The sequence below is a fragment of the Cucurbita maxima genome, unplaced genomic scaffold, assembly GCF_002738345.1.
Source record: "Cucurbita maxima cultivar Rimu unplaced genomic scaffold, Cmax_1.0 Cma_Scf00001, whole genome shotgun sequence".
In the NCBI taxonomy this organism is placed as follows: Eukaryota; Viridiplantae; Streptophyta; class Magnoliopsida; order Cucurbitales; family Cucurbitaceae; genus Cucurbita; species Cucurbita maxima.
Genome location: NW_019272017.1, coordinates 4,798,346 through 4,813,181, shown reverse-complemented (window position 1 = coordinate 4,813,181; position 14,836 = coordinate 4,798,346). Strand labels below are relative to the sequence as shown.

Genomic DNA, 14,836 nt, shown 5'->3' with positions numbered 1-14,836 from the left:
CAAAGAATTTGGATTCCTTGTTAGAATTATTATGGTTTTCAATTAGTTATGTTAGGTGAAATCCAGACAATCTCGAAACTTAATCTCCTATTTTGATGATATATTTTGATGATAGAAATATCTAATCGTGACTATCTATCTACAATTTATTGACAATCAAGTGTAGGAATGTCAAACTATTCTTTTAATTAGCCGAGGTAATATAAAAAAGAAATACAAAGATAAATCTTAGGAACAATATAAAATATATGTGCATATTTTATTAGAGTCATGTCTACTCGAACGTGAAAAGATTTAAAATATATTTTTCTATTTTATCTAATTCCTATGTCATTAAATTATTTTTCTAAGTTACGTGTAAATATGCTTTCATGGCATTAAATTTAGTTGACCTGTATGATATAATCATTTATTATTACAATAAATAACTTGTCACGTCACTATAGTAGGAAAAGAAAAGGGTAAGTTTAAATGTCTAAAATGCCCATGCAATTCTGATTTCAACCATGAGAATGAAGGGTGTTTTGGTGATTGAGTATAAACAAGTAAAATGTAAACACCAGAAAATCAATACCCTACTGTTTCTATAAATTGATAACCAAGTCCGCTCAACCGCTGCCACGGGTTGCCGTGATTCTACGACGGACGACGGAGTAGAATATGGACTGCCGCCGTATTAGTCAATGGTAGTGATTATAAGAGATTTGCTCTTTAAGCTCGCCTCCTTCTTGGCATCGGATCGGAGCTGCTGTTCTCTTTCCGATCACTCTCCTTCTGCCTAGAGACTCGACAGGAGCGGTTTAGTGTCCGATGAAATTCCTTCCCGAGTTCGTTTCTTGCTGCGTGCCGGTGAGCGTGTCGCGCATGGAGAATCCGGAAGCGACGGAGGCTCCGGGAGCCGAGGAGATAAGATCTCTGGCTCCGGTCACCACCAGAATACACCTGCGTAGAAGACGAGGTGCGCCGTATACTTCGGCGGCTAAAATGGCCGGCGATTGGACGCCGTCGCTAGGAGCGATCTCGGAGGATAATGTAGTTCTAGTAGTGATGGAGAGAAAGAAGAGCGAGGATCGGACGGCGGAATCAGAGCGATCTGTGAAGAGGAAGAGCGGATCTCGAAATGGAAAGGCAAGAGGAGTTCACGGACGTAACAACAGCAACGATTTTAGGTACGTACGTATGTCAGTTCGTGAATCTTCGGTATCATTATCGAAATCGTAACGATCTGTGAAATGAAAACGACGTCTGGAAAGAATCTTTTTGTTAATTTTCTCTCTCTCAGGCGAAGTCCGGCGGCCATACCGGTGGTGATTCCGGCGTTTTCTCCAACTCCGTTCTTATTCTGATGCAATTCTGCTTCGATTATCCGATCACTCAGGCTCGTGTAATATATGTGCATATTTGCATAACTCAATTGCATCGTAATAATGATTTGTATAATCAATAAAAAAATTGATTAGAAAAAGGTGAGGTTGAGGAGGAAACTTATCCCTGGAATTGTAGCTTGTTGGTTCAACTGCTCTCTGCAATTTTAAATCTTCCCATTTCTACATGATCGATGCTTTGTTCTCTTTTGCTCTTAGATTCAACTTAGGGCAACAATAATCTGTTTATTTATTGATTGATTGAGTGAATATTCCTACCCAATTGTTGGAGAAAGATCAACTTGGTTCTTGAAGTTTGATTTCTAATAAATTATATATAAATTTTGTATAATAAAGAGATTGAAAGCGTAATTGAAGAAAAGGGTTTGAATAATTTATTAGAATTAAAAAGAGCTTAGAAATGTGACATAAAGAAGAAAAAGGAGGCATGGGCATGGGGTAATGGAAATCTATAGGGGAAAAAATCCACGTATTTGGTTAGGAGTCATATCATCACTCACAAGCTTCCCTTTTATATGGCTCTCATTTCTACCATCCTTCTTCGACCTTTTGGCTATACATTTCTTTATTATTGTTGAAATTATTCAAACAAAACAAGCACATTAGTAATATATGGTAATGTAGAAGAAGTTGATCCACTCCTATATCGACACTTAGTCGGAAGCTTGATCTACTTGATAGCAACGAGATTTGATGTTTTATTTCTTCTAAATATGTTATCATCTTATGTAGATTCGAGAAGTCTTTAGGTTATCTTCAGATGAAAATTTCCGAATAAATATTTGTTATATTGATTGGAGTTGTAATTGTGATGTTTTCCTTTTAGTGAAAATTTTGTTTATTTTTTTTTTCTTTATTTCAATTACTTGAAAAAAACTTGGTTAAAGATGATGAAGTATGGCAAGACTCAAAATCAAATAGCAGATACTTTTATAAAAACATTCAAGTTTGGCTTATTTGTTAACTAAGTTCCTCGAATCTAGGATGTCATAATTAATCTTGACACATTTTGAATACATTACATAACAACCCAAGTTCATTGCTAGCAAATATTATTTGTTTTGGCCGGTTACATATTGTCTCATGACTTTAAAACACGTTTACTATAAAGAGGGTCTAGCCGTACTCCAATTAGCACCTCACATTGATGACTGACTTTGATACCATTTGTAACGGCTCAAACTCTTCAAACTCATCCCTAATAGATAATAGATAATAGATATTATTCACTTTGGTTTTTTTTTTTTTGGGTCAATATTGTGGTGGGTCGAGGGAAGGTGGAAAATTTTGGATTTGTTGTCATATTTGACAAATTGGGCTGTCCATTTGTGTAAGCAACCCTTGAAATGATTCCGGCTTCTTCTTCTATGCAGCAAGGAAGGCCAAGCCTTTAAAACGGCCCATATTTGTTGTGCGGTCAACACAGTATGAAATCTCCCTAAGGCTAAAATTCCCGCGGTTAGGGCATTTTGTTTTAGGATTCTTTTACAGACCCTTCTCCCATGGATTCCACTTCCTCTCCCAAAGCTAGAAAGAAGTCCAGGAAACCATCGCCTGAAGTCAAGTTCCACTTAGACCTCACTAACTGTTCGAGGAAGAAGGACTTACTTTCGGCCATAACTCTCTACGACTCTGCCGTTTCGGAGAAATTGAAATTCAATCAGCAGCACTTCAATACTCTGCTATACCTCTGTTCTACGGAGATCTCTGACCCGTTGTTGAAAGAATCCGCAGTAAGTTTTGGGTTTCGTGTATATAATCACTTGCAATCCGTTGGCGTTATTCCTAATGAGGCTACTATCACTGCCGTCGCAAGACTTGCTGCTGCCAAAGGGGACGGTGATTGTGCATTTGAATTGGTGAAAAACATTGATAAATATAAAGTCACACCCAGGTTGCGCACATATGACCCGGCATTGCTTTATTTCTGTGAGAATTTGGAAGTGGAAAAGGCTTATGAGGTGGAACAACACATGGATTCCGCTGAGGTGGTGTTAGAGGAACCTCAAATTTCTGCTCTATTGAAAGCGAGTTCTGAGAGAGGGAAAGGGGATAGAGTATATGAGTATTTGCACAAACTGAGACGTTCTGTGAAGTGTGTTAGTGAATCCACTGCAAAGGCTATTGAGGATTGGTTTTGTAGTGAGAATGCCTCTGATGTTGGCGAACTGAGTTTGGATGTGGGTCTGATCAGAGAGGCCGTGTTAAGTAATGGAGGGGGATGGCACGGAAAGGGGTGGATTGGGAAGGGAAATTGGAGAGTGAAAAGAACAAATGTTGATTCCAGTGGCAAATGCTGCTGTTGTGCGGAGCAATTAGCTTCTGTCGATATTAGTTGTGCTGAAACGGAAAGCTTTGCTCAGTCTTTGGCTGCACTCGCCATTGAAAGGGAAACTCAAACGAATTTTAGAAGCTTTCAGGTTTCCCAACTTCTACATGTTTATTGCTATGTTTGTAAAGATCTTGTATTTATTGTTTTCCCCATAACAGTATATGTTTTTTAGGTTGTCTTGGTGGATTACTTTTTGAAGTTCTCTGAACCCCTGCTCTAAAATTATTTGTTTTTGAAGAATATATATGCAGTTATGATATCTTTGACAGCTTTCTTTATCATTGTTTCTTCTTTGCCTTAACATGTTACTTTGTTTTGCCTAAGGAATGGTTAGAACTACATAATGATTGTGATGCTATTATTGATGGAGCGAATATTGGACTCTACCAACAGAATTTTGCAGATTCTGGATTTAATCTTCCTCAGGTTGTAAAATATATTTTGCTCCTTTGTTTGTTTTAAATTATGCAATCTCTTGAACTTTCCATCATATTTCATGGCTACCGTTTTCCCTAAGAAACATTATTAATTATGCAATTGTGTTCTCCTGATTTCAATAAAGCAGATTGAGGCCGTTGTTAATGAATTATGTAAGATGAGTGGAGGGAAATGGCCATTAATTTTCTGGCACAATAAAAGGACCAGGGCTCTATTGGATAATTCTTCTCAAAGAAGGCTTGTTGAGGAGTGGATAAACAATGATGTTCTTTATACAACGCCTGTTGGTTCAAATGACGATTGGTATGCCCTTGACTAATAATTCGAAATCTCATCCATGATACTTGTTCATTGTTTAAGATGTAAAATTTTGGATTCAACATGTTTTTGTTTACTTAGCCTGGTAAATCACATTTATTTTGATTCATCCAAGCTGTTGCTCATTTTTTTTTTTTTACCATACACAATATAGGTATTGGCTTTATGCTGCTGTGAAATTGAAGTGCTTGCTTGTCACAAATGATGAAATGCGAGATCATATTTTTGAACTTTTGAAAAACGACTTATTTCTCAGGTGGAAGGAGAAACATCAAGTATGTGATATCTAGATAAACCTGGCTCTGCAGATAGTTTAATTACATGTCGAAATTTGTATGTTCTCATACATTGTTGTATCATGTTTTTTTATAGATTCGTTACACGTTTGTTAAAGGTCAACTGAGATTTGAAATGCCACCACTTTACTCTGTTGTAATCCAGGTATCTTCTGTTTCCCCATTTTGTCCCTTTATTATATAATTTGCACATGTTTTTACTCGTTTTGAGCTTTTAATTTTAGCTGAAATTGTTGGAAACAATGAAAAACAGAGTGGGAGTGGCTAGCTGATTGAGAATTTTTTGTTTCTTTGAACAGAAAAGCTATAGAAAATATGTTCGGATTACTACCCAAGAGTTATTTTCCTTCAGTTTTTTTTTTTATCACGAGTAGTTTGTTTTGAACAACTGGATTGGAAGTTCTTCAAAATTATAAGTTTGTGAGCAAATAAGGATTTCCTTATTCATATTAACCTTAAATCTTTAGACTTCCAATCAGAGTTCTAAGACATGGTTCTTGTAATGACTATAATGTTGGGTTTCCTAGGCGCACCCAATCAACTCTAAGAAATACTTATTGTAGAACATATTGTCATCCATCATTAAAACGATTATCAAATGAAGTCTTAATTATCAATGAATCTTTATTTTTCAAATGCGTGTTCTCCAAAACTGGAGACAAAAAATGGCGACTTTATGAAATGACCCCTTAGTTATCTCAAATTTTGTTTCAGGAATCAGAAACTGGATCCTGGCATGTTCCAATCGCAAGCAATGACTCTGAATCAGAACGAACTTGGTTGTGTGTTACCAGGCCGGGTGCTTCTGCAGCTTCCAGTAAACTGGTGAATGTTGACACTTCTGAAAACGTTGAGGCTCGAGGGTCATGTGCACCAATGAGTGTATCCAGTTATAATGATGCAGCCATAGCACGCAAAAGAAAAGAGAGGCCCTCGTAGCTGCATATCATTGCCTGAGAGAGTCTTCAAAAAAATCCTAACTTGCTTGTCTCTGCGTATGACAGCCACCAATGGCAGCCGGGTCCTTTACAGAACAACCAGCAATGGCCTTCTGTAGGTTTTCTGGATTCTGCAGATAGCATGGCTGATGATTCTTTTATCCTCAATTTTTGATCTGCTTTAAATTAGTGTTGGTTTAGCTGACGACGACAATGTTGTAACTTGTCTTGTTGAGTCACTTTCTTTTAATATTATTTTTCAGCGCAGTTTTATCTTTTAGACTGTCTGTCTCGAACTTAAAGTATTGAACAAGAAGAAGAGCAAGCTCTCGTAAACATAAGTTCATAACTCACTCAAGCAAGATAGGATTAAGAAACACATGATCATTCCATTAAATATTAATCTTTTCAATTAATGAATTTATAAAGAAAGATTAAATATTACATGAGTCTTATACAAATTAAACTCATTGAATAGAATGTTGTGATTCATATCTTGATAGGTTAAAAATATTGAATACAATAACATACACCCATATAGCCTCGCACTTCGATTTTTTGCCCTTCTCATAGCTAAGCTAGAGTCCCTAGAATTGACATTAGATACCTCACTCATTGAGCAAATTAAAATCCAACACGTGGTGCAAGAAAAACCTTGAAAGCCCTACTTTGTTGCCTGTTTTCTCCACATCTTTTTCTATCTGTTGTCTATACTCTTTGTAGCTGAACTGCTTGTAAATGCTTGGTTTCATGCAGCTCTCAATCATCACATCTTCCGATGGGCAGTAGAAATATGCAAACGAAAATCTCTCATCTTCTTCAGAAGCAACCACTCTGTGTTTTATGCTCTTGAAAACATCATTGCTCACAACCTGCATCACATTTTCATCATATTTTCACCAATTAAAATCAATGGAGGAAATAAGATTAAGTCAGGGGAAAAAAGTGTGCACCTGAAGTAAGTCACCGATGTTGACAAGCAAATATTGTGGGTTAGGTTTAACAGGAAACCAGGTTCCATCTCTCATGAGCTGCAGACCACTGGTATGAGCTTGATAAAGTATTGTCAGATAATCGCTGTCTGTGTGAGGAATAAGGCCATACACTTTGGAGGCAAATGGACAAGGTGGGTATCTGTTCAGTCTAAGGCTGCTCTTTCCTTTCTCACATCTTTCTTTGAAGTAACTCCATTTTATCCCCAAACTTTGCCCTAAAATCTCTGCTATGCTCTCTGCTATGCTCCCAAATTTCTTCGCAACTGTTTCCATTGTGGATCTGTGCAAAAACAGAAACAGAGATGTATAGCACTGATTTTTTTGGATCATACCCAGGAGAAAAGATTGTTTTTTTCCCTCTTTAAAGCACTTTTGGGGCGTGAATTCAGGCATTTGGCCAATAAATTTGAGAACTTTGGAAGATTTTAAGGATGGTTGAGTGAGTTAGTTCACAGTTTATTAACATGAGATGATCTTGAATTGTTCATGAACAACTTCTGGGTATGATCCAAAATGTGTTCTTTCAAGCTTGGTCTTCATGAACAACTTCTAATAATGAAAGAAGAAGAGTAGTAAGAGCCAAAATGAATGTGTTGCTTAAAAACCCAGCACCAAAAAATGAAGATAAGACCATGGAGGAGGGTGTGTCCCCACGGGGTACTAGAAAACTGGTTCATGTGATGGTCATGTGATGGGGTGGTGTCAAACTAAGGGTATACCCATGGAGCCATGCAGTCTCCATTGACGTGGAAGCACCCCCCCGCAGGTACTTCACATGCCCTTCAGTCCTTGTGGGGTACCCTAAATATATATTAAGAGGTGCAGGGCTCACGGATCTAGCTTGCAATCCTAGAGTTTTTAAACATGTGAGCGAAACCCATGTAGAGGGCTGTATGGAAGTACTTTTTTCTTTTACTTTGGTAATTGTATGAAGTAAATGCAGACACTGAATTCAAAACCAGGGCAGGCAGTGAAAGGGTAAAAAAAAAAACAATAGAAAACTTCCAATCAAAAGACAGAAATCAAAAGCACTCTCCTGCGTTAATATGCTTGACAGTTTGTACATTTTGTTGGTTTTCAAGTGGAAAGCAGCAACATACATCAGTCGTAACTTATTGGGATTGCTCATATGCTTCATTCTTCATACCAATCAAAAGAAAACTTGAAGTTTTAGTGCTCAAATCAATGTTCAAATTGTACAATGACCTTATCAGCTTAGAGTTTCAACCTTTCCTTCTCTATGCCACTTTTATGTATCTGAAAAAAGTGATTACATGAGATCTCACATCCGTTTGAGAGAAGAACGAAGCATTATTTATAAAGGTGTGTAAACCTCTCCCCAACAAACGCGTTTTAAAAATATTGAGGAGAAGTCTGAAAGGAAAAGTTCAAAGAGGACAATATCGGTTTGCGGTGAGCTTGAATTATTACAAATGGTGTTAGAGCTAGACATAGGGCGATGTGCCAGCGACGAGGCTGAGCCCTGAATGCGGGTGAACACGAGGCGGTGTGCCAGCAAGGACGCTGGTCCCAATATGGGGTGGATTGGGTCCCACATCGATTGGAGAAGGGAACGAGTGTCAGCGAGGATGCTGGGCCTCGAATGGGGGTTGATTGAGAAATCCCACATCGGTTGGGGTGGAGAACGAAACATTGTTTATAAGAGTGTAGAAACCTCTCTCTAACAAACTCGAAAGGGAAAACCCAAAAAAGATAATATGTAGTAGCGGTGAGTTAATTTGGCTTTCGATCATACCCTAATCTCACTTGTTTGAGTAGTCGTAGGTATTAAACCTTGTGAGGGTGGGTAGATTGAGGTTGATTGTGTTTTTAGTTGATGATATAAGTAAGAACATTTTTGAAAAGTTAGAACACTCTTCAAGATGAAGATGAGGGAGAGGGCATACCTGAGGGTGACATGCTCCTCCAAGCTTGAAACATCCAAAACACCTATATGAAAAGCTTCAGACCAAGACATTTGAGAAGGAGAAAGGGCGAGAGGGTTACCCCACCGGTAAGTTCCACCCAAATTTAGAAAGTTTCCCAAACTCTTCTGTGCAAAAGGGTGATAGAACACTTTCTTTTGCTCATACAACAACGCCTTCAATGCCCTCTCAGGAACCCCATGATTCATTACTTGAAAGAAACCCCAATTCCGTGCTGCTTCAACTATCTCCTTTTTGCACTTCTCTCTCTCTAAATTCCCCATCTTTAGAAGCCCTAAATCAATCACTGGTAGATCTTCATATGTCTCCTCCACCTCATCATCCACTCTTCCATTTTTACCCTCCACTTCATCTTTCATCAGGGCATTGTAGCAAACTTGTAATGGAGGATCAATGTCCATACTCAATTGTTTTAACTCAGTTTCAGCCTTCAACAGATCTATCACTTCCAACAACATGAAGAAACTCACATGTTATGTTTACATATACATCATGGAAACTCCATATATATATATATATATATATATAGTAATGATGAATCTGTAATTCATACCTTTGGTTGCACCAAAAAAACAAGTGTTGTGTTAACCTCTTCTCAGCTCTCAAATGCAACCACTTGTCTCACTGCTTCTAACCAATGGATGTTAATGGAAAGTCATCAAATTGAGGTCTCCTTATACGTACGAACCCTATTTCAAAAGGACAGAAACTAAGATATGGTTCTGTTAGGCCACGAAGTTTGGAGCCCTTTATGTATGATTTTCTGATTCAAACTTCTATGGCTGAGTGAAGAACACGTTTTTCAGTTTCCTATATAACATTAATGCCAAATAAATATATATATATATATATATATATATATATATATATATATATATATTAATTTTCTTTTTAAATTTTATTTAGTCATTGTCCACATTGTCCACTTCGAAGATAAGCTCTCGTAACTTTATTTTTAAATTCTCTAAGAGATCATGTCTTTTATTTATATATCAATGATCTTCTTTTTAACGGACGTTTTAGATAACTACACATTAAGTCAACGTTCCAAACTCATGCAAAAAGCTTGATTTGAAAAGATAGGGACTCGTTGTTTGCATGAGGTTATGGTATGAATTAATCAGTTTGGTATGTGGAGTCGGCAAGGAATGATAGACATTTAAGTTTGATGTGAAAAGAGGATTTGCATGGGATACATAGGGTGGGGTCAATCAATCAATCCATCCATCCATCCCTAAGAACAAAACAAATTATGATAAGAAGAATGGTGAAAAGGGTATTGATCCATCGTGCGCAGAGAGTTGGGAATCTAAGTGTGAAATGGGGATGTCGGCTTGCATCCACTAAATGAAGAAATCAATACCCAAAAACATATCATTAATTGCTTGTGGAAGCCATATGCATGTGAAGTGGGTACTTTTCTTTCACCAATTTTAATACTTGTGGAGCCTAATTAAACCAACACACATTTCAAACTCCACCCCCTTCCTCAAAACGCCATATAAAATTAGGGTTTTGAATCTCTTCTCTTGTTAAATTAAAAAACGATATGAATTATTATTATTATTATTATTATAAAGTTATTGTTCTTGAATCGGATTCAAACAAATTAAATTGATTTGATTAGTGGATAGGAAGCAATTGTGTTAGAAGGCGGTTGATATTTTGAAAATATATCCCATCTTTAATAAGTGAGCTGTAGATGTTTGTTGTATATAGTAAAGCTCATAACTCTGGTTTGACCCTACACCTTCCAAAAGGAAGTGTGTTTCTGGGTGATTCTAGTAGCTGATTGGGAGCCCACCATAGAGGTCATGTCAGGACAAATCTCCAACTTCGTTGCATTATTTAAACTATGCCCAAACACAAGAATATGAACTAAATCATCTAATGTGTCTGTTTAAATTAACCGAAGATGTTATTCAATGTAAAAAGAAGTGTTTAAAAGCATACCTCATTTCATGGTCTCCACAACACAAACCGTCCTCAACCAGAGATTTATTGTTTTTACTGGAAGAAAATATCAAGGAAACTTAAACCAATATGGGACTCCAACCATCTTACAATGGTGGAACTTAAAGGTCCAATAAAGACAGACATTACGAGCCGAAAGAGCTCAACTAGGCTAATCGATCATATTAAGGTTGAATATAGTCCTTCATTTGAAGAAAAATAATTACGAACAAAATTACAATTTTACCTTAAATTCAAGCTCGACCATCACAATCTTTCTTGGTTAAGGACTTCCATCTCCGAACGTTTCTTCTCTTGAAAAAGATTTGAATACTTAGTTCTCATTTCATCCTCTCGATAACAACTTAATGCAATTGATTTTTAAATAAATATATTTAGTTATTATGTATGATGTATTGTCAGCATCATATTATCATGTAACATAGATGCCTAATTATTGAAAATATATATTTCTTAAAAACACCAAAGCTAATAGGAGATTCTTTAAATAGTCATGAGCCTGTGAATTTCATACATATATAGATATATATATATGTTTAAAGTAGTTCAGAAATTATTGTGGGAAAAAAAACCAGGCAAAATTGACGGTTGAAATATGATCCATCTAACAACTTCCGACGGGGCGGCCGAACGCCACGACGCTCAATAGAGAATTTTCAATCAATTTATTTGTATATTAATAAAAAGAACACATCTCCACCGTCAAATCCTTGTGCTCACTTTCATATTGGTGTGAATGCATGTGCGGAATCAAAACCCAGTCAATTTTATTTAATTTCACATCTTAATTTGACTTCACATATTTGTATCTCAATTTACGCCTACGATCCATATGGGTCTTAAAAATAACCATGATCGTAAGGTGGACCTTAATTAATTATGAGATTGTATATATTTAATTTAATAGGTGAATATATTGATTTACCTATAAATTAATGAGTAATTTTTTTAAAAAATTCTTAAAAATATAGATATGAAAACACAAGGTAGTCAAAAGTCAAACTAAAAAAGAGGAATGTACTTAAGTTAGACATTTAGATTAGATTGTCTGAGGTTTTTTTTTTATTATTATTATTTAAAATAAATCTTACCTATCTACCATTCATATTAATAACTAAAATTTTATAGCGTTTAAATATTTAATATATATTAATAATTCTTAATTTTTAAATAATTTTACCTTATGTTGATTGGGTTGATCCGACCAAAAAAGTTTCAATCCGTGAATCGACTCAATTTTTTTTATTTTTCAAAAATTCAACTTAACCTTTAAAAAAAATTAAAAAAAAAAAAAAAAAAAAAAAAAAAAAAAAAAAAAAAAAAAAAAAAAAAAAAAAACTGAATGTTCTAGAGGCAATGAGATTTGTAAGGAGGAGTGATGATGATGAGGGCGTGACACCACCCTTCCATCATTATTATTCATGAGTTCAAATTTCATTCCTCCAAGCGACACCGTTTCTGTTTATTTCTTAAATTAGTATTTCTTAATTACGTCTTTAATTGGGTTAACATTTTTTTAGAATCATTCCTTAAATGGAAAAAAAAAACAAAGTTCTTTTACAGTAATTTTAATATAATTCCTTTTTTGGGAAATAAATGCGGTGAAAACTTGATGGTAAATAAAAGTACCAATACATTTGAAAAAGATGATCCAAGCACACAATTGTGGACAAATTATTGTTGTTTTTAAAAATTAAGCTGGCGAAGCGGATCCTGCACCTATATATATGCCCCCTTGCTTCGCAAACTTCATCACCCTCACCCATTAACCAAAATTTCATTGCTCAGAAAATTCGACCTCAAACCCTCTGCATCCATGGCAATCAAACTCTATATTGTGTATGTGCATACTTCTGCTCTCCTTTTTCTTTTTTCTTTTCTTGCAATTTCATGAATTTGTTTCCATTTCTCTTATGTACTTGGCCTGTGTTTCGCATTTCGATCGCTTTCTCGTTTGCGTTTTGTTCTTTGATTTCATCCTTCCTTTCCATTTTGCCAGTTTTTTCCTGATATCTTTTGGTGTTTCTTGATTAATTGTTGGTTCCAGATCCTGTTTTCTTTGTATTTTGGTTGAATATAGTTGATCTCACTGCGATTTACGATTCATTTGACTATGATATTGAGAGAAAAAATCCGGTTTCGTTTGCATTGTATTTTTGGTGTTTTTATGTTATGTATACGCTGATGAATTCTGTAGGATTCGTCCGGAAGTGAAATTTTATGTTGCCTTTTTCTTTTTCGAAACTAACCAGGAATGTTATAGAATCAATAATTTATTTCTGTTAGTCCTTTATTAACATTGTTATTTATAAAAGGTCGAACATTCATGTTATCTGCAGTCTTGCAAAATATATTCATTTTTATTGTTTAAAGGGTTTCTTGATTGTCTTGTATTCATCAATGCTTCACCGGATATTTCAGAATCAGTGTTCAGTTTTCCCAAAGGTTTCCATTTGATTCGTGAAATTGTCTTCTTTTTAGTTTGTAACCCTGGAACAATTGGATTACCAAGAGACTCTGTTCTACAATGGCTAAAAGTTTGACTACTTTAGTTTTAAATGTTTCATCTTTTATAATGGAATCTGTTTTAGTTTATCTTTGTAGTCTGAAACAGATTCGTAGTCTTGCAAACATTTTCCCTGCTGGAAAACCATTTAGGACACCTCGTCCGTGGTTTTCTTAGAATTATTGAACAAATTTCGGAATTTGAATGTGTACACACTTGCCAAACTACAGAGTTCTGCTAGTTAAGAAACATGACCCTGTGTTGAGTAGTTATTAACAGTGCCATCTCTGGCTCACATATGTAATCTACGTTTTTTCTTAGCTTATTTCCTATTCTTCAGATGCGGATAATTTCCAGGCGTCTTTACCTCTCAAACTTCGATTTTATGCACTATTGATTTATAAGTGTTGATGAACTCGTTCTTAAGGGTCAAAGCCTAGTGTTGGCATGTATGAGCACTGGTTTTCACTTTGATTAGTTTGAGTTCCTTGTCCGCTCTTGTGCAACTTTTAAGAACAATGATATTATATTATGGTGAACTTGAACCCATCATCTCATATTCTGGTGCTGTAATTGGGACTTTGTTACGACCTTACTTGAACACAAGCTATCTAAGAGGGACTGTGTCCTTGAGTTCTAAAAAGCTGGACTGTGCCTAGATATTTTGTGTAACCCTGGGCTCCTATAGCTATAAAATTAACTTGCTGCTATTGCTACAGTTTCTATTCCATGTACGGACATGTTGAGAGACTTGCAGAAGAGATTAAGAAGGGGGCAGAATCTGTAGAAGGTGTTGAAGCCAAGTTGTGGCAGGTAACGTCTGAAAAACCACCAAGATATTTGTCCCATAACGTCCTGCAATTCCTTGCCTGATAAACTCTTATTAGGTACCGGAAACATTAACTGAGGATGTCCTTGGCAAGATGAGCGCACCATCAAAGAGTGATGTGCCAATTATCACCCCGACCGAACTCCCTGAGGCCGATGGTTTAGTTTTTGGCTTCCCTACTAGATTTGGAATGATGGCTGCCCAATTCAAAGCATTTCTGGATGCAACTGGAGGTCTTTGGAGAACTCAACAACTTGCAGGCAAGCCTGCTGGTATCTTTTACAGTACTGGATCCCAGGGAGGTGGACAGGAAACTACCGCGTAAGTTCATCATATCATTTATTTTACTTTGATAAACAAAGCACATCAAATGATATGAATTCAACCATAAGAGGATTCTCCTGAGCTGAAAACAATTATGCATCTCTATAGGTTGACTGCCATCACTCAGCTGGTTCACCACGGAATGATATTTGTTCCCATTGGTTACACTTTCGGTGCTGGCATGTTCGAGATGGAGCACGTTAAAGGTGGAAGTCCTTATGGAGCTGGAACATTCGCAGGTGATGGCTCAAGAAAACCAACCACTCTTGAGTTGGAGCAAGCCTTCCACCAAGGAAAGTACCTTGCTACCATCACAAAGAAGCTCAAGGGATCAGCCTAGACTTCAATACAAAAGAGATACTGTTTGAAAATCCATCGATTTCCTATTTTTTCACCATTCGAATTTGTATTTGCTTGCAATAATCATTGAGTTGTTTGGTTATGAGAATTGTATTATGGTATGCTTCTCAATAGAGTTGTTTTAAATGATACAAACTTGCTATTTAGCTTCAAATTTTCTCAGCAGCTTTCTATTCTTTCCTTGACCATTTGATT

The 14,836-nt window shown here is 36.3% G+C and overlaps 4 protein-coding genes across 4 annotated transcripts; 3 read left to right on the top strand and 1 right to left on the bottom strand.

The window, feature by feature from the left end:
* The first annotated feature begins 582 nt into the window (after positions 1–582).
* On the top strand, positions 583–1,552 carry LOC111489053. Its single transcript, XM_023137078.1, has 2 exons — positions 583–1,169; positions 1,283–1,552. The coding sequence occupies exons 1-2, from the start codon at positions 811–813 to the stop codon at positions 1,344–1,346; spliced, it is 423 nt and encodes a 140-aa protein (XP_022992846.1). The 5' UTR covers positions 583–810; the 3' UTR covers positions 1,347–1,552.
* Positions 1,553–2,825: 1,273 nt separating this feature from the next.
* LOC111487974 (proteinaceous RNase P 2-like) lies at positions 2,826–5,980 on the top strand. The gene is made up of 6 exons (XM_023135507.1): positions 2,826–3,805; positions 4,042–4,143; positions 4,283–4,458; positions 4,628–4,748; positions 4,846–4,914; positions 5,484–5,980. Exons 1-6 carry the CDS (start codon positions 2,888–2,890, stop codon positions 5,706–5,708), a joined length of 1,611 nt encoding a protein of 536 aa, XP_022991275.1. The 5' UTR covers positions 2,826–2,887; the 3' UTR covers positions 5,709–5,980.
* Positions 5,981–6,228: 248 nt separating this feature from the next.
* Positions 6,229–9,085, bottom strand: LOC111484442 (gibberellin 2-beta-dioxygenase 8-like). The gene is made up of 3 exons (XM_023131032.1): positions 8,610–9,085; positions 6,661–6,982; positions 6,229–6,579 (listed from the first exon to the last, which is right to left on the bottom strand). The coding sequence occupies exons 1-3, from the start codon at positions 9,047–9,049 to the stop codon at positions 6,316–6,318; spliced, it is 1,026 nt and encodes a 341-aa protein (XP_022986800.1). The 5' UTR covers positions 9,050–9,085; the 3' UTR covers positions 6,229–6,315.
* Positions 9,086–12,332: 3,247 nt separating this feature from the next.
* On the top strand, positions 12,333–14,795 carry LOC111489143 (probable NAD(P)H dehydrogenase (quinone) FQR1-like 1). The gene is made up of 4 exons (XM_023137215.1): positions 12,333–12,461; positions 13,848–13,941; positions 14,016–14,278; positions 14,390–14,795. Exons 1-4 carry the CDS (start codon positions 12,439–12,441, stop codon positions 14,619–14,621), a joined length of 612 nt encoding a protein of 203 aa, XP_022992983.1. The 5' UTR covers positions 12,333–12,438; the 3' UTR covers positions 14,622–14,795.
* Positions 14,796–14,836: the final 41 nt, after the last annotated feature.